Genomic DNA, 19,396 nt, shown 5'->3' on the forward strand with positions numbered 1-19,396 from the left:
CTGATTCCTATGTATTTTTTAGTGCTGAATCTGAAAATAGCCTTAATTTTTTTTATCATGTCAAGATTTTTTGCAGTTGAAAAATTCAAAATTTGTAAAGTTGGAAAAATGCAAAAACGTGTATTATAAAACGGATTTTTTATAATAAATTAATACAATGTATTCACTTTTTTGGCTTATACTATGCATTCTTATAGCTAAACAGTTGAGTGGTTTGAAGAGGTGGCTACAGAGGGATTTGGGTTGAAGAAAACAGGACAGTGGGAAGGTTTGCTCTCCATTGCTCAGTGAATGCATGCAGTCAACAGGTTGTGACAAGACTTAAGAAGATAAATAAGAATTGAATAGCTGCCAACATGTTTATTTGCAGCTACTCGCGCTACTCATGGCACCATGGAATGTGCAATGTGCAACTACTTACTATCAGTGTTGTTTCAGCCATCAGCGTGTGTATATCGAGGTTTTTCCATCTACTGTGATAAATGCATTTTTGTAGGTGGAGAATATATTTTAAGACTGTAAAGCGTATAGCAAATTTTCAGTTTTCAAAATGGCTTCAAGAGGCTGCAAAAATTCTCCAGATTATTTTTGTTTTATTTGTAGCATGTTAATGGTGGAAAGGAAAAAAGTATAATAACAAGTTTAGTTGGGCAAGTGCACCTTACGTATTTCAGCGTGAAAATAGGAGATCAAGACAGAACTTTGTTACCACACTATATTTGCTACACATCTAAGCTCTTCACTTAGACAGTGGTCAAAGGGTGAACATAAAGCATTCAGATTCAGAGATCCAGTGGTATAATGAGAACCATAAAATCACACCAATGATTATTACTTTTGTTTGACTGGTGTTCACAGTTTCAATTTGAAGAATAAAAAAAGAATTGTCAGTCTAAATATGCCATCCGCTTTACGTCGGTTCCTCATTCCAGACATACTAGTGCCAATTCCACCAGAAAATTTTACTGAAATAGATCGTTCTACAAGTGATTTAAATGATTTAAATAAAGATAACATTGAGAAATATGAACCCAGAGATAGTTGTGCACCAGAGCTTTATTCACAGTCTGAACTAAATGATTTGGTTTGAGACTTATATCTGACCACAGAAAATTCGGAATTGCTTGGTTTGAGGCTTAAAGAGAAGAATATACCAGCAGCTGACACCTCATTTTCCTGGTTTAGGTATAAAGAAAAGGATTTTCTTCCCTATTTTTCGGAAGAAGAAGAATTGCACTGATGTACGTGGACTTTTGACCTAATTTAACATTCTGTACGAAAGTACCGATTGAAGACTGTTCATAGATTCATCCAAAAGAACCCTCAAAGTTGTTCTTCTTCACATTAGGAATAAGTGTCTGTCAATACCCATTGGACATTCTATCCATTTAAAAGAGGGTTATGATAATTTGGGATTCGTTCTTGTTAAAATTAAATATGATAGTCATAAATGGATAACGTGCAGCAATCTCAAAATAATATCGATGCTTGTAGGACAGCAAGGAGGATACACACAGTTTCCTTATTTTTTATGTGAATGGGGTAGCAATTGCAGAGAAAATCATTGGATTAGAAAAGAATGGCCAAAAAGAGTTTCATTAGAACCTGAAACCAAAAATGTGCTCCAAAAAGCTCTCATAGGTACGAATAAAGTTCTCCTTCCACCTCTGTATGTCAAGTTAGTCTTGATGAAGCAATTTGTCAAAGCCTTATTAAAAGAAGGTAAATGTTTTAAATACATCTGTAACAAATTTCCAGTCTTATCAATCCCCAAACTAAAAGAGGCTTTACTGGTCCTGACATTAGAAAACTTCTCAAAGATGGTAATTTTGAGAAACATATAACCATCTTTGAAAAACTGCAGAAAAAGAAGCGTAGGGAGCCTTAAAGACATATTAAGCAAGTTTCTGGGCAATAAGAAGGATCTGAACTTCAAATCAATCATTGAGAACATGCTGCAGAAGTACAAAAATTGAGGCTGTTCCATGAGCTTGAAGTTTCACTTCCTAAATTCACATGTGGAGTATTTTTCTGGAAACCTGGATGCTGTTAACGAAGAGATGGGTGAAAGATTTCATCAGGATATGAAAGAAATAGAAAAAAGGTATCAAGGAAAATGGACTACTATGATGATGGCAGATCATTGCTAGTTGTTACACAGAGACAACTCCAATAGAAAACACAGAAGGAAAAGTGCCAAGCAGAGTATTAGCCATCCAAAGAATTTTTGACACATAGAATAAAATTGTAAGTATTTTACATATATCGTCATTAAGGGTTGGTAAAGAGGAGCAGTGGTTTTCAAAGGCATGACATATCTCATAAAAATTAATTAATTAAAAAATGCAGTATAATAGAAATTAGGCTTATTTTGTGACAATTTTCATTAGACATTTTTAAACTTTTTACCAATTTTGAAATTTGTGATTTGCAAAAAATCCTGACATGAAGAAATAAAATGAAAGTTATTTTCGTATTCAGAACTAAAAAATACATAAGAAACAATTATCAAAAAGTTATTACACAGCCATCATAGGCTTGTGATCATTTAATTTAATAAAACAACAAATAAACTGAAAGATAAACATAATAGAAATTTAATAATCTAAATAAGTAATGTGTACTGTAACTTATTGCAATGCTAAAAAAATAAAAATAAAATAATTTTGAAAACATTATTTAAAAGATTTATTATGTATGAACAACAAAACTGATTTTAAATACATTTAAATTAAATAACTGTTTAAAAGAAAGTAATTCATTAAACAAAATTCAAAATTTGTACAAAAAAAAGAAAAATTACATTTAAATAAATTAAATTTTTTTGAGAGAATGTTTGTTTGCAATTTTTTAAAAATTCTAAATTTAAAATGAGATGTCAAATTCTTCATCTAAGTCCAATGAGTGATAATGGGTATAGATTGTCTGAAAAAACGTACTTATCATTTAAGGTATGGAATTAAACTCAGGTCTTCACCTTAGCAGTCAGTGATAATACTGGCTAAGACACTAATAAAAGACGCTAGACTAAGCCACCTTGAAAAATATAATTTAGTCTTAATGAAATCCTATAGTCATTTTGGTCAAGAGAATTCCTCATACTCTTTTCTCATAATAAATATTGATGAACTCTTCTCACAGATGAGTGGAGAACATTTAGCAAAGTTTAATTGCAATATGAGCTCTAAAAGCAATATTGCTTTTATTGCAATAATAGCAATATGAGATTTTATCATAGTTTAGCTGTTAATTTAACAATTTATTTGTATTGCTTCACCAAATATACTTACTAGAAAAAAATGTAGACTTTTATAAGCATTTTTTATACAAGGTTTGATAAAAAAATTAGTAAAATTTAAAGATTGTTCATAAATTGTCACAATTTTTTTGTTATTGTATTGACACACTAGTTTCTAATGTACATTTATATTGGTAACCATATGGATGCTTAGTTTATTGTTGGCTTAAAAAAAAGCTATATGTATTTTTGTATGGTCGGCGATTTTTAACTTGTGGAAAAATATAACAAAGAATTTGCATTAAATTTTGCTTCGAAAATATAATAATGTGCAGTACTGCAGAGTTGGAAATGTTGAATGATGTTTTGATGATATTTCTATGAAATGTTTAAAAGTGGTGCGAAGGTTTCGAATAGGGCCATGAAGATGATGAGCACCCTAAACATCCCAGTATATCAACAACTGATGACAACATTGAAAAAGTAAAGAAATGCTACCAAGTCATACTACCTGTAAGTTCTATGCCATTTTTGTGAAGTAATCTGAAGAAAATGGCCAGATTTATGGCATAACAATTCATGGCAATTGCACTCCGTTAATACACCTGCAAACACTTCACTACTTGTTCATGAATTTTTGCGCAAACCAACACCATTATGGCCTTAGCCTCAGTATTTCCTAGAAATTTCCCCCTGTGACTTCTTCCTATTACCCAAGCTGAAAAGAACCATGAAGTGACCACGTTTTGCCAACATTGAAGAGATTGACAGAAACGCAGAAGCTGCTAAATGCTATACTGAAAATTGCATTTTACAGGTGATTCAAAGATTAGAGAATGTGCTGGCATAAATGTATTATATTTTAAGGGGAGTACTTTGTAGGTGGCAAAAATATTGATGAATAAATTAAAATGTTTTGAGAAAAACTAAAATTACACATATTTTTTATTAAATCTCATATAACTGACTTTGTTTTGATACCAAGTAAGAAAATATAATGATAATCTATAGTTACCTGATAGACTCACTTCACACTCATAAGAAAGAAACTCACAACATGAACATTTTCAACATCAGAAAGGGCACAGAGAACGGAACATATGAAAAAGTACTGGGAAAACCGCAAGGCCCGAACACACCCTTCGAAGAGACTCGGATAATAGACGGACTAAAGTGACCCTATGCTCTTAAAAAAATGAAAAAAAAATTACCTGATAATTTATGCACAGTCTTTACAACAGGATTGCTGTTTACTTCACAAGAATAGAGTCCGGAATCATTGGTTTTGACATCTTTTATTGCCAGAACCCAAACATTACCACCTGTAAATAAATATATCCATAATTGAAAAATCAATAAAGATATTAAAATTATTTTACACAAACATAATTACTTCACCAAAATATCTACAGATTCAAAATCTACGATTTAAGGGATAAACAAGATACTTAAGTCTGTTAATATTAGAAAAATAAAGAATAATATTTGTTTTTATCATACTTCAATGCATATATTTCAGAATATTAGTTAATTTTATTCAATGTATGTTATTAACACATACACACATACGAGGTGTGTGACAAAATTAATGAAATTGGTAACACTGCGAGCGATCTGCAACTCCGTTCAGCCAACACATTATTTTTGGCAGCGCCAATCAGTGAAGTTGTGTTTTTGTTGTGTTACGAAACTGGAGCATCGGAATTTAGAGCAACGTTGGGCAACCAAGTTTTGTGTTAAACTTGGGGAATCCGCGATTGTGACCTTTGAAAAGTGGAAACAGGCATATGGGGAACATTGCTTATCAAGAGCACAAGTTTTCCGCTGGCACAAATCATTGTTGGAAGGCCGAGAACACGTTGAAGATCAACCTCGCTCAGGAAGACCTTCAACTTCAAAATCTGACGAAAACGTTGAGCGTGTGAGGGTTCTTGTGAGATCAGACCGCCAAATTACAAACCTGATCAAGCAAAACTATTAATTATTCTCGTCAAATCAACATTCCAATAATCTAAACTGCTATTAATTTGGTTTTAGTGAGTGGTTCCCATCTGCAGTGCAATAGCATTCTTAAAATAATAATTTTCTATTTATTAAATTTGTTTCGTTTCACGTCGAGCTGTCCGGTGCAGCGATCTAGTGGGTGCTAACACTCATCGGAAATATAGTGGGTGCTAAACACGTACTAGCATTCTACGTTAGAATCCCGAGCAGTGCGGTCGCATTTTTCATTTTGTCCGGATGGACAACCAGTTTTATTCATAGTTACTAGCATTCGGCGCTCGAATCTGATCCAAGGCGGTCACGTCATACTCTTAGTCTGGATGAACTCCATTCTTTGTTCGGATGAACGTTAGCTTTAATGTTTTATTTAATTTTATATTTTTTATTTTTAGATGTCAAGTTATACGTTATGTTACAATTCATTTCATTAACTGTCAAGACGAAAATTCAATAAACCATTATTCAACAAGCAATAAGGCGTTGTCTTTATTCATCACCTATGAACATACAGTCCAACCTCGCTCTAAACTCTACCACCGTTTCATGATCCTCGGGCCGGATAATTGGCCGGATCAAGCGGATTCCACACATGTTTTATGGTCATTCGTCTCCACATTCAAGAAAAATAATTTGGATTACAATTTAATTTAGATTTTATTTTATCAAAACTTGAGATATTTATTTATTATAAATAGATTGCTTTATTTTTGGTATATCTGTTACAATGTGTAAGATTATATATGTATGTATATATATATATATATATATATATTAATAAAAAAAAACCATTAACAAATATTTTCGGATTGATGTTTGATGAAACTTCACTGACACGTTTAAAATTAAAATAATCATTTTATATTCAAAATAAAATAATAATTAGCAAATGATAAATTCTTTTTTCCAGATTCTTATAAATATTATTGCTACAAAAAATATATAGATATATTTGCATTAGTTACATATAAATATATATATGAAAAATAAAAGTTAAGTTATAAATGTTAAAAGTTAAGTTAAGTTATATGTTAAATAAAAGTTAAAAAAAATAAAAATATAGAAGATTGATCTCTCAATTAAGAGACTGAAATGCTTGCCACCTGGCTGCTATGCTGTCACTGTAAAATCACAAATAATCTATTTAAATCACTTGAAAATTTTTAAATGTAGTTTATTTGGAAATGGCCAAATGGAGGTCAATTTGGAAGATGCCAATTTGGATTTAAAGTAATGACTCTCCGCATCAGCAAACTCTGTTGTAAGCCGACTGCCTACCCTTATACATAAGCTTTGATTTTACTACCCATGGATATAAATGAAAAAGTAATTCTCAAAACATTTATAATAAAATCTATATTTAATTATTTTTCTGAACAAAGATAACATATTTTCAGTTACAAACCTGAAAATTACATAGTGAATTAGTTTTACAAATTAGTCTTCACCTGGTTTACATTGTTATAATTTTGTAATAAGCCAGAAGAAGCACCTGGTTTTACACAGTGAGGAGGACTGTGATACAGAGAGGAGGAGATGTGATATAGAAATGATAAATATTATTTTCAGAAAGATTGTTAGGATCAAATAAATATAAAATGCTAATTTGTTTTAATATGCAAAATAGAGATCATTAAAAACTGATAGTTGGGGAAATATTATAATTAATTATTATAATTATAATATTAATATTATAATTAAAGATAGAATAATATTTCAGTCATGGTTTATGATGAACTACCTCCCCCAAATAGTATAAATTCTGTGATATTATAAGAAAATTTAGCTAATAGAAATAATATAAAATCGGATGTTAATGGCTTGTTTGCATTATAAAATAGAAGTTTTAAAAAAGAAAGATCAGGACAATAAATATTTCTTATATACGTGTAATTTGAAGACCACCAGATTGATCTAGTGGTAAAATCATCTACAAATTAGCTGTTTAACAGCTGATTTTCAAAGTTGAAGGTTGTGAGGTTCAAATCCTTGCAAAGGTAAGTTTACTTTCATGAATATTAGACAGTGCTGGTCCATCTGAAAAAAACCACCAAATCCAGTCTTGTGAAGAGACCTCAGTCAGCTTTGTCTCACGAGGATAAAAGTCCGACTGAAGAGAACCATTACTTATTAGAATCGAATTCTAAAAAATATTAGATTCGTTGTTCTCAGAAATAGTCAGGAAGGTGGCTCCGTTCAAAAGGTTTCACCTTTCTTAATAAACAAAACCATAACAGGTGCAAGTGGCTCCCCGAAGAATATCAGGAAATTACGTGACGGATCGATAATGATCGAAACATTCAACGATGAACAAAGTCGATATATCTTACGTCTCCGTAATATGGGTGGTATAAATATAAGTGCAGAAAGCCACAAAACGTTAAATACGAGCTGGGGTGTAATTTTTTGTCGAGACCTCTTAGATATAGATATCTCTCTGAAATAGTTGATGAGCTTTGCCACCAAGATGTTGTTGAAGTGAAACGTATAATGAAACGGCAGAACGGAACAGAAGAACCGACACCGTCTCTTATACTAACATTCAATCTCCCTGTTCCACCAGAGAAGATTAAAGTGGGTTACCTCTCGGTTCGGGTACGACCATTCATACCCAACCCACGGCGATGTTTTAGATGCCAAGGTTTTGGTCACACTACAACATCTTGCACGAAAACTGAGATCTGTGCTCGATGTGGTAAAGAAGGTCACAACGACACTAACTGCGAAGAAAGTGAAAAATGTGCAAACTGCAGTGGTCCACATACAGCCCGCTCCCGAGATTGCCCAACTTTTAAAGAAGAAAAGGCAATTCTCAAAATCTGTACGGAGCAAAACTATCTTTCCCGTAGAGAATATAAATGTAGAGAATATAAAAAGATAAACAATTCATGGAACCTTGTTAAACCAGATGTATCTTTTGCCACCGCTACATCTAAACAAATTCCTATAAATGTTAATAATCAGCAGTGCGGATCCTGCAATGAACTTAAAAAACTTGTTCAGATGCTTTCTGATCAAGTAGCTTCACTTACAGCCACTATCTCAGAGCTGACAAAAATGAATAAAAATTCCTCCATCGCAGTTAGTGAATCTAACAGTGTGATACATACGAAAGTTCCTGTTCCCAAAGTCGTACCGGCACGAGTAGCAACTATCACAGCTGGCAGTAAGCCACCTAATAAGCTCCCCGTAAAGGAAACCCACATAACTATCTCCTCTGGTATGTCAACTGTAGCATCCCATTCAAATAAATCTCCTCCACCATCACCTCATATACTTGAGGATATGGTTGAAGAACCACCCGACCCTAGGGTATCAGAGTTCCTTAAAATAAAAAATACAAAAAATAAAAACCGAATCACGTACAGCTAATTTTTATATAATTTCTGAAATTTAATTATTTTTTTTTTTTACACTTATGAACATTATTCAGTGGAATGTTCCAGGTATTCGGTCCCGCATTGAAGATATTAGAGTACTGGCGCACGCACATGATCCACTAATCATGTGTTTCCAAGAAACTCACCTTCTACAACATGACCCAATTACACTCAGAGGATACTTCTGTGAGAGATACGACTGCCTAGTAGACAGTAGGGAGAGTGGCGGAGTGGCTATCTTCATAAAGAATGGGGTGTCGGCTACAAGAATTCAACTAACCACTGTCATTCCTGCTATTGCAGTAAAGGTCTCTATCCCCTTCAAATTGCATATCTGCAACCTGTATCTCTCACCGAACACTGAGTTCAGTGCTCTAGATGTCTCAAATCTCCTCACGCAAATACCATCTCCATCGTTAATAGTAGGAGACTTCAATGCCCAACATACTTCCTGGGGCTCAATCTTCTGCTTCACTCGAGGAAATATGATAAACAGAGTGAGACAAGACTTGGACCTTTGTCTACTGAATAATGGATCACACACATTCATGTCATCATCTGGTACTGTATCTAACACTGATCTCTCCATATGCTCGCCGAATTTACTCCCTCATTTTAATTGGTCTGTTTGTGATGACTTTCACGGCAGTGATCATAGACCAATTATTATTGGTTTCGGTGTAGACTGCGAGATTAAAAGAAGGCCACGGAGATGGATTGTTGAAAAGGCAGATTGGAGTGGATACCATAAAGCATTCCAATCGCAGTATGACGATGGAGCGAACATCCTCGACCAATATTCCTCTTTTACGTCCATGATACTTGAGAATGCCAACAGATATATCCCACAAACATCGGGTAATCCTAGACGTCCTTTCGTTCCATGGTGGAACGATGATTGCAAAAATGCTATTAGGAATCGACGGCAGGCACTACGCAAATTTAATCGTAGGCCTACAGCAGAACATCTAAATTTATACCGCAGGGCTAGAGCGGTGTGCCGTCGGGTATTCTTGAACGCTAAGATGAATTCATGGACGAAATACGTGAGCACTATCTCACGCACTACTCCCACGTCTACTGTATGGAAGAAAATTCGTGCAATTTTCGGATCACCGAAACAATCTATTCTCGGTCTTATTGATGAAAGAGAACTCCTTTCATCACCTTCAGCAGTGGCAAATAGTCTAGCAAAATCTTTCCGCTCGGTGTCTCTCACCTCATCATATAATAACGATTTTCAAAGGTACAAGATACAAATAGAAGTATTATCGTTAAACATTGGTGAATTAAACACTCCATTCGTATTTAAGGAATTGTTACATGCACTTAAAAACTCACGGGACACTTCCTCTGGACCGGACAACATTCGCCTTTCCATGCTTTCACACCTTCCTAATTCGGCAATACAACAACTTTTGAATATTTTCAACGGTTTATTCTCCGAACAAGTCTTCCCACCCGGATGGTCAGAAGCATTTATTATATCAGTACTAAAAGCTGGTAAAGACAAAACCAACCCCTCAAGCTACTGCCCTATTTCATTAACAAGCGTTTTGTGTAAAATAATGGAGAGAATGGTAAACCGCAGGCTTACATGGTACTTGAAGAAACATGGCTTTCAATCGCCAGCACCTCGTCGCTATCTTCTTCGATATAAAAAAGGTGTATGACACAGCCTGGCGACGTGGTATTCTTAACACTCTCAAAGAATGGGAAATCAAGGCAATATGCTTGCTTTTATCCGGGGATCTTAAATCACTGAACGGCTCGTGTTCGTGTGGATGATTCGCTGTCAGATAGTGTCATCTTGGAGAATGGATGCCTCAAGGTAGTGTATTAAGTGCCACCTTATTTTTTGTAGCCATAAACAGTATTACCAAATGTGTGCAGGCTCCTGTCTCATGTTCTCTATTTGCTGACGATTTTGCTATTTACATTGCAAGCCGTTCAACACCCACAGCAGAGCGACTACTGCAGAACACTATATCTCACCTTGAAGCTTGGTCCAGGATTACTGGTTTCACATTTTCAGCCGAAAAAACAAATTGTGTAGTTTTTTCTCGGCTACGAAACCCGTCTATTCCGCAAGTTTTTCTGAACGGAGAGATTATTACTATCTCTACTTACGTTAAGTTTTTAGGTTTATTTTTTGATAGCCGTCTTGCTTGGGTCAAACATTTAAAAGAATTGAAAACAAAATGTTCCAAACTTCTAGATATGATGCGAGTCCTTACTAACACCAACTGGAGAGCCGATAGGTCATGTATGATACGTTTCTACTATTCCTTTGTTCGCTCCCGTTTAGATTATGGTTGTGTCGCCTACTCTTCAGCTCGTCAAAGCGTGCTTAAAATGCTGGATAGTGTACATGCTTTCCTTCGGCTTGCCACAGGCGCGTTTAGATCAAGTCCTGTCGCAAGCTTACTTGTAGACTGTGGTGAACCATCACTTTGGGATAGACGAGACCGGCTTTTATTATGTTATTTTGCTCGTCTCAGAGGACAGTCAAATCACCCGGCTCTTTACTCAGTCTTTAGAAATCCTAATCTAGGAAAGTATGAGGACCATCCACGTCGTATTGCACCTGTAGGTGTCCGTATCCGGCGTCTGCTGCAGCATATAAATGTTGACACACCGTCATTCTTTCCTACGTATCCTTGCTCATATCCACCGTGGAGAATAAACCTTATAAATTTTACTTTTGACCTTACGACATACAATAAACAATCAACACTACCTATTGTCTTCCAGCAAATGTTTCAGTGTGCTCTCTCCAAGATGAAACCAGCCGCGGTTGTATACACTGATGGATCGAAACAAAACGATACAGTTGGCTGTGCATTTGTTGTCAATGAAAGAACTTATATGTTCGGTCTTACGAGTGTATTACGAGTATTACGAGTATTACGAGTATGTACGAGTGTATTACCGAGTGTTACGAGTGTGTTTACCGCTGAACTATACGCTATAAATAAGGCTCTAAACATCATTAACCCTAAATATAGAAAAATTCTTATTTGCAGTGACTCGTGTAGTGCTCTCCAAGCCTTAAAAAACTTTTATTCCAAACATCCTATCGTCATTGAAATTTATAACGCAATCGCTGAGTTGAATAATCGCAACACAGAAGTAAGTTTTTGCTGGGTCCCTAGCCACGTAGGGATTCCAGGTAATAAACATGCAGATTCCGCTGCCAAAGAAGCATGTAACCAGCCTCCTTTCACCACCCGAGTTGCTACTTCTGATTTTATTAATTATGTAAAACAATCACTAAGAGCAAGGTGACAAGGTAAACTGGACGGCTACCGCTGATAATAAACTCCGGCAGATTAAAGATTCTGTGTTGCCATGGGACTCCTCATGCCGACAAATTTTGTGTGAGGAAGTAGTCCTCTGTCGATTGCGGATAGGACACACGAGGGTCACACACGAGTACCTGTTGACAAGAGGACAAGCACCACTATGCGCACGATGCAACAGCCGCGTGACTGTGTGCCACATACTCGTGGACTGCATATGTTATGCGGCATTGCGTCGTAAATTTAAACTACCCAGAAACATCCGTGGTATCTTGTGTAATGATGAAGAGGTTTTAAACCGGATGTTTCTGTTTTTGCGTAGTATAGGGCTAATACAAAAAATTTAACATAACATAAAAATTTAATTACTTTAGTCCTATGTATTGTTTTTGTTATCCGAGTAGCGAGCCTTTTACACTCCCTATCGGAATTTGTCAAATTTTATATATATATATATATATATATATATATATTCATATTTTTTTTATATTTTACAAATTCGTCTGTGATATTAGTTGTAAGATTTTTGTGATATTAGTTGTAAGACTTTAAACATAATAGTTTTAAGTTTTATCTCCTTTTTTAGTTTTAAGTTTTATTTATTTTTAATATGTTAGTTTTTAACGTAGTTTTAAGTTACATGTTTTTTTTTTTTTTTTTTTAGTGTTTTTGTTATCCGAGAATGGGCCTTTTACACCCATTCCGGATATTGAAAGATAAATTAAAAAAAAAAGTTATTCTGATAATGTAATAATTCAATTGTTACTAATTTACAGGAGGTAGAAGGCTTAAGCACTTAAGAAGGATAGAAGACTGACCTATTCTTTGTTCATTTGTTAATTTTTTTTTAAGGTAATGATACATTTTTAAAAAGGACATGTAATAAATACAATTTCACTTTTGTAAATTATTTGTGACTATGGGGCATAAGACCTTTAGGGACAAGAAGGTGTAATTTCTTCTTCTATTAAACAATTTTTATGTTTTCTAAAGATAAAATATATTTAAAAAAAGGAAAGATCAATTATTGCGATAGTAGAATTTTTCTTTAGAAAATATGTTTATTAGTTTGTTTTTATATTTTAGAAAGTTTGGTGGCTGTGCATAGTGGCATGTGAAGGAGCTTGAAACTCTTGAGTAATATTAAATATTTTAATTTTTCTTACAGAAGAACACTTTTTGAAAACCAAATAAAACGGTTTAAATATTGATGTATTTTGAGTTTTGATAATTGTAGGAGGAATTAGTTGAATGTGCATTTTGGAGCCAAGAAGGCGTGAACTTATTCCCATACATGATTTTTAATTTTCTTTTGAAGGGAGAACAGAATTTAAATAAAAAATATGAATTTTAAAGTATTTCAATCTTTTACAGTTCAAGAGAAAAAAAGCTCTTGTGATTCTAAGGAAACCCCAGAAATGAGTTTCTAAGGAATTTGATTGCTTAGGAATCAAAATCGGAAGTTTGATGTAGTTGTGACTTAACATCAGATTTTACATTTTATTTATTATTTATCTTAATATCATGAAAGGGTACCAAAAAACCTGAATATTTGGGGTAAATGGGGATTACATAATTATTATCTAATAGCACCAGTCATGACACCAGAGATATAATAAATTTAAAACAGCATAGAAGTTTTCAAAATTGGTTAAGTACTTCTTGATATTATCCTGGACAAACAAATTCTGTGTTTACACAATAATGTAGATAAAAACTTTTTTTTTCACTATTTTAATAAAAACTTATTTAAATAAGAAATATATTCTTTTTGTATTTATAAAAGCATAGAAGAATTTAGCTTTCCCACTGATTTTTGCAGTATGAAATTTGCAAACTCCATCACGTTGGTGAAATAAGTGAAAAACAATTTACTTAATTTTCATTAAAAATATAACTTTTATCTTATGAATCACTCTCATCAAACTTCAAATTATTTCAACCATTATTTTGGTGATGGTTTTAAAGATTATTTTATCTCCTTCCCTTTTATCTTACTGAAAACTTGTTTTTCACAGTAGTGAATAATTTTTCAAGTAGAAATACAGAAAAATTGTGTGCAAAAACTAAGTTCTTCAAGAAATTCAAAATCTAGAGTAGATAAACTCAATCTTTAATTAAAGAGATCCATTTTTTAACTGGCTAAATTTATGCAATTAATTACTAATAATGTATTAAGTTACAAAATGTCTAGAAAAAATACATCTCTGTGGGTATTAATAAAAAAAATAAATTAATTAATTAATAAAATAAAAAATAAAAATAATTTCAAATCATTCAAATAAAATCGATAATAATGTAGATTTGTAACAATGTTGAACATTTTACATAGTAACAGCCTCCTACATTCTTACTAAAGATTCTTTGCACAAAAGCCTTAGCATTTCCTTAGCATTAAAGCATAATGTCTTTCGGATATAAATGCCAAACAAAAATATAGACTTAGCAATGAGTAGTAAATTAATCAATATTCAATTGAATGATTAATGCTTCTGTCTGAGTTTGATACTAATGTACTATGTGCTGACTAGTGGCAAATCAAGAGTAATATACTATGCCGTATATATTAGTCTTCACAGGTGGTTCCTTGTTTAACATTAACACTACCTGCATATACCTAAATAATACCAGCAACATTTCTATCGCTGTTACTAATGTAGTATTCCTAAGAGTAACAGCCTATGTGTAAACTGTGTGTAACTATAGCTAGGTAGCTCTTATATGTTAAATAGGAAACTAATTTCTTCATAATGTATCAAAACTTTCTTTTAAGTTATGACCAGCAAAAAATTCTGTTATGGGACACTCGTATAAAATAATATACAAAAACAACTTATAATGATAATTCTGTATTATTTTTTAAATATATATATATATATATATATATATATATATATATATGTGTGTGTGTGTGTGTGTGTGTGTGTGTGTGTGTGTGTATTTTACTAATTATTTATTAAATATATATATATAATATATATATATATCTGTTTAATTATATAAAATATAGGTGTAGTAAGAATCCAAAATCAAAATGTGTGCAGAAGCTAATTTAGAACTACTTGCTATAGAGTTGTTTATACTTTAAATGAAAGGTTTACAATTTAGAAAAACACAAAAGAAGATAAAAAAAGTTAACAAGAATTTCACATAACTAAAGTGAAAAAAGAGGTTTACTTAAAATAGATATTCTATTCTCCACTTTTATAAATTACAATGTCATAAAAAAATTAAAAGTGCATTAATTTTAGATGAAAAAATCCTATTAATTCTTCATATTTATTTTAATATTTTATATCCAGCAAAACACTTTTAAGAAATTTTCCTTTAAAAAAATCTTTAATATTTAAATGAATTTACTGTTAAATTTCAAGTCTTAATAAACACTGAAATTTTAATATTGCATTTTATCGATAAATCAGAATATCAGATGAATAAAAGACGATGATAAAAATCAACAAAGTAGTTCACCTAATATTCCATTTTCAAAGTAAGATAAAAGTAATGTAACAAAAAAAGGGCATAGCACAAAGAGAAAAATACCTAACTTGAAGTGGTGCTAAAATGAAAGCATAAATATTATCTTTGCAGTTCTTCAAAAGAGATGAAACATTTAAGAACAAAATAATTAAACAGTCAATAAAATAATTCTGATAATTATATCTGGAACATAGCTTATATTTTAAAAGTTATGTAATACTGGATCATTTATTAAATTTTGTTTTAGCTATTTTGATTTCACTCTGATAAACCCACTTTTATATCAAGCAAATGTCAAAAATAAAAGACAAATCTTAAAATATATTATTATATAGAGAACTACTGACAAATCATTATTGCCATGGTAAATAATAAACTAAAACATTTCAGGATATAGTAATGTTTTATTTATACTGAAATGTAACTTTTTTAGTTCCAAAACTATTACTACACCACTATTATATAAAATAACTTAAAAACATAATAATAAAATAAACAATTTAAGTATTCTTATTAATTTCTATTAATCTCTTTTTAAAAGAATAAAACCTTTTTAACATGTATATAGTTTCTCCGCTAACTAGTTTTCAATATTCAGCCTTTATACATTTATGTAAATTTGTTTTATTAATGGTAAATAGAACACACATATATATATATACACACACACACCATATGTGTGTGTAAATTATATGAACAGTCTGAAAAAGAACTCTGAGGTTTCAAGAATGAATATAGTTTAATTTACAGTACACGATACTGTCTTACGCTTACTTTATCTTAAAGTGACAACAATTAAAATTAGTTTTCACATTTTCCGTCAGGTACTAACTAGACTGTTACACAGACAAGCGGTTATGAACCTGGGCTTCAGTACCACAGTGCAACTACAAGAGAAACCATAGTGCATGTACTGCTTCACAAAAACAAAATCAGTTTCTGTTGTACAAAGAAATTATACATGAGTCCATTGTAGAAATTCTCTGAGTGACAAAAACATATGTAAGTGGTGTGAACAGTATTTGGAAAATGGAAGCGTTTTGAAAGGACACTCACCTGATAGGCTAAAGCAAGAACTAAAAACACAAAAACTTATACTTCCTTTCCAATGAAGTCCAAGACTTTCAGTTCATAGCATTAGTTGTCAAATAAATATTCCTAAAAGCATTGTCCATGATGGTGTTTGTAAGTGATAAAAACTTTGTGCTTATAAACTGCTACTCCATGAAATTAAATGTAACAATAAGCTCTTTTTCTGTTTAGCCTACAGAACCACCATAAGGTATTTCTTCAGAGGATGAATGAGGATGATATGTACAAATGTAAATGAAATGTAGTCTTGCACAGTCTCAGATTGACCATTACTGAGATGTGTGGTTAATTGAAACCCAACCACCAAAGAATGCCTAATGATAAGTTACAAAGAGTTCAATTTGTAACGACCGTGTTAGCCTTCATATGTGCTGATGAAAACTACCCGCAGTGCATTTTATTTTTTGATGAACCACCATTTCATATTCATGAAGTCATGAATCGTCATAATTGATAAGTGTAGGGTTCAGAAAATTCACACAAATTGGTGGAATTTTTCTGCAAGTATCTGAAAGTGAATGTGTATTACAGAATCATACATAATCAAAATTTTGGGCTATTTTCTTTCCAAAAGCTGACTACTACAGGCATAGTGTACTTGAACATTTAGAGTATGCTCTACACATTTGTGCACTCAAAACATTTGTGCTTCAGCAGACCGAAAATATGGTGGCCCTAATCTTCCAACTGAATGGACCCCTCCACATGAAGCAAAAGTTATATGGACTGCGCTCAGTGATGTATTCCTTAAGGCAGAATAGACAGAGAAGCTTCCAATTCTTGTCACCGTGAAGTCCCAGTTTTACGCCAATGTATTTTATAGTTTAGGGGTACATAAAAGTCACTGATTGTGTACCAAGAAAAATCTAGTCACTTGTCCAGCTTCACCAAAGTATAATAACAGCCTTAGAAGTGATTCCTGCAGACATGCTCGCCAGAGTGTGGAATGAGTTAAATAACCAGTTTGACATCTGCAGGGCTGTAAACGCTGCTCGTATTGAGATTATTAAAAGAAAAAAAAATACTTTAGACGTTGTACATTCGTATAATTCAACACATACATTTTTAATTCTAATTGTAGTAAAGTAAATTTAGTTATAACTGTGGAGTTCTTTTTCAGACAGTTGATGTAATATGCAAAATGAAGTTTTGTTGAAAACTTTTAATTAGCTACTTTTATTTTATCATTAGAAAATGAAACAGAGGAGAATAAAAATCTGGAAAATACCATATACGTTATTAAAGTTTTCATAATTAAAATTGTTCTTTTACAAACATTCTCTAAAATATTTTCAATATTTTTTTCGTTTTATTGTTGCAGTAATAATTTAAACATGATTACTATCAACAGACAAGAAAAGAAACTTATAATTTTGGAATCATCATCAACGTGATGATCTGGAAAATTGTAAAATGAAAATTAAAAAACATACTAAAATTGGTTACGAATTATCTAGGACATTAAAGATTATCTTGGATAATCTATAGAGTGCAGGTATGTCTATGTTTAAGTAAATATATCCAATTCTACAGTGTAATATATATCATATATACATCACAGACACGCTCCCACATACACACACATTTACACACATAATTATTACACATTAATTATACATACATATAAAAATTATATTTATTTATAAAAATATATTTATTTAAATATACTTTTACATTATTTACATGTATAATATTTACCATATTTACCATATTCTTACGAATCATACAAATATAGTAGAATACAAGGAGGGTTAGCCATCAATCCAGAAATTATTTTTCACTGATTTTACATAGATTTAAAACAACTAAACAATCATCAAAAATTGCAGTGTACATTAAATAATATCCAGAGTCATAAATTACAATTACACAATTTCCTTTCTCTTTTTTCTCCAGTATATTCTTTATTTTCTGAGAGATTGAGAGAGAGATAATAAAGTACCTCTTAAATAACTACTCAACAACAGGATACAAAAAAAAGATTAGCAAATTCCTCCTACCTCAAAACGATTATATTTTGAGATATTAGAGCACATGTACTGTAGATTATTGTTGAAATCACCTGTGAAATGTATTAGATAGCCGCCTTTTTGAGAAAGACTGTCTTAGCATGATGTTTTAAGATTGTTACGCTCGACTTTAAAATATCAACAGTATCAGCCGAATTGTTTGTTAGCAAAACTAATGAAACTTATAAGACGTGTTTTTTTTAACATTATGAACCTACTTCTACTACTTGTACTTCTATATTAACTAAAAAATACATAATGTTGAAAAATACATAAACTTGACTTAATTAATAGCGATATATTAAACAGTAATATTAGTGGTGAAATAGTTAAGAATAAATGAAATCATTTCACAAATGTCAAGTTCAACAAACTCATTTTTTTTAACTGTATTAATTTCTTTCTCATTTCTGTTGCCTTTCACATCTTTCATTCGAATGTGAATATCCAATCATTTTTCATAACTGATGTAGTATTAAAGATCCAGAATTATACATTAATACATGTTAATTCAACTGGAACAGTTCATCATAAAATTTAAAAGTAACATCTTGAAATGGCATCATAAATGAAAACTGGTCACCCAAACTATAACATTGGTACTTTACCTACGTTATAATGTAGGTATTTTATTCTAGTTGTTGTGTGTGACCATAAAAACCTACCAGGACTCATCAGGTTCCAGGTGGAAATTTTTAACCCGAAGTAAACCAATTTAAGGATATTATTTACAGAAGGAAAACAGCTGAATTTAAATCTTTTTCAGTATATTATTCTGTATTTGTTGGAAGAACTCTGACTGAATTTTAAAGAAACAATTTATGTAAATTTATATCAACTATTAAATTCTGTAAGTGAAAGAATATATTATTATAGTATATATGGAATAAACCC

The 19,396-nt window shown here is 32.1% G+C and overlaps 1 protein-coding gene across 9 annotated transcripts in view; it reads right to left on the bottom strand.

Annotated features, from left to right (window-relative positions):
- The window catches only part of LOC142332386 (Ig-like and fibronectin type-III domain-containing protein 1), a 676,608-nt gene that overhangs the window by 99,257 nt on the left and 557,955 nt on the right, over nt 1-19,396 (bottom strand). For all 9 annotated transcript variants that reach the window (XM_075378862.1, XM_075378812.1, XM_075378850.1 and 6 more), the window contains one exon: nt 4,450-4,560. In XM_075378862.1, coding sequence (XP_075234977.1) covers nt 4,450-4,560 — 111 coding nt within the window. The remainder of the gene's footprint in view (nt 1-4,449; nt 4,561-19,396) is intronic.

Source organism: Lycorma delicatula, chromosome 1 (genome assembly GCF_047948215.1).
Source record: "Lycorma delicatula isolate Av1 chromosome 1, ASM4794821v1, whole genome shotgun sequence".
Taxonomy (NCBI): Eukaryota; Metazoa; Arthropoda; class Insecta; order Hemiptera; family Fulgoridae; genus Lycorma; species Lycorma delicatula.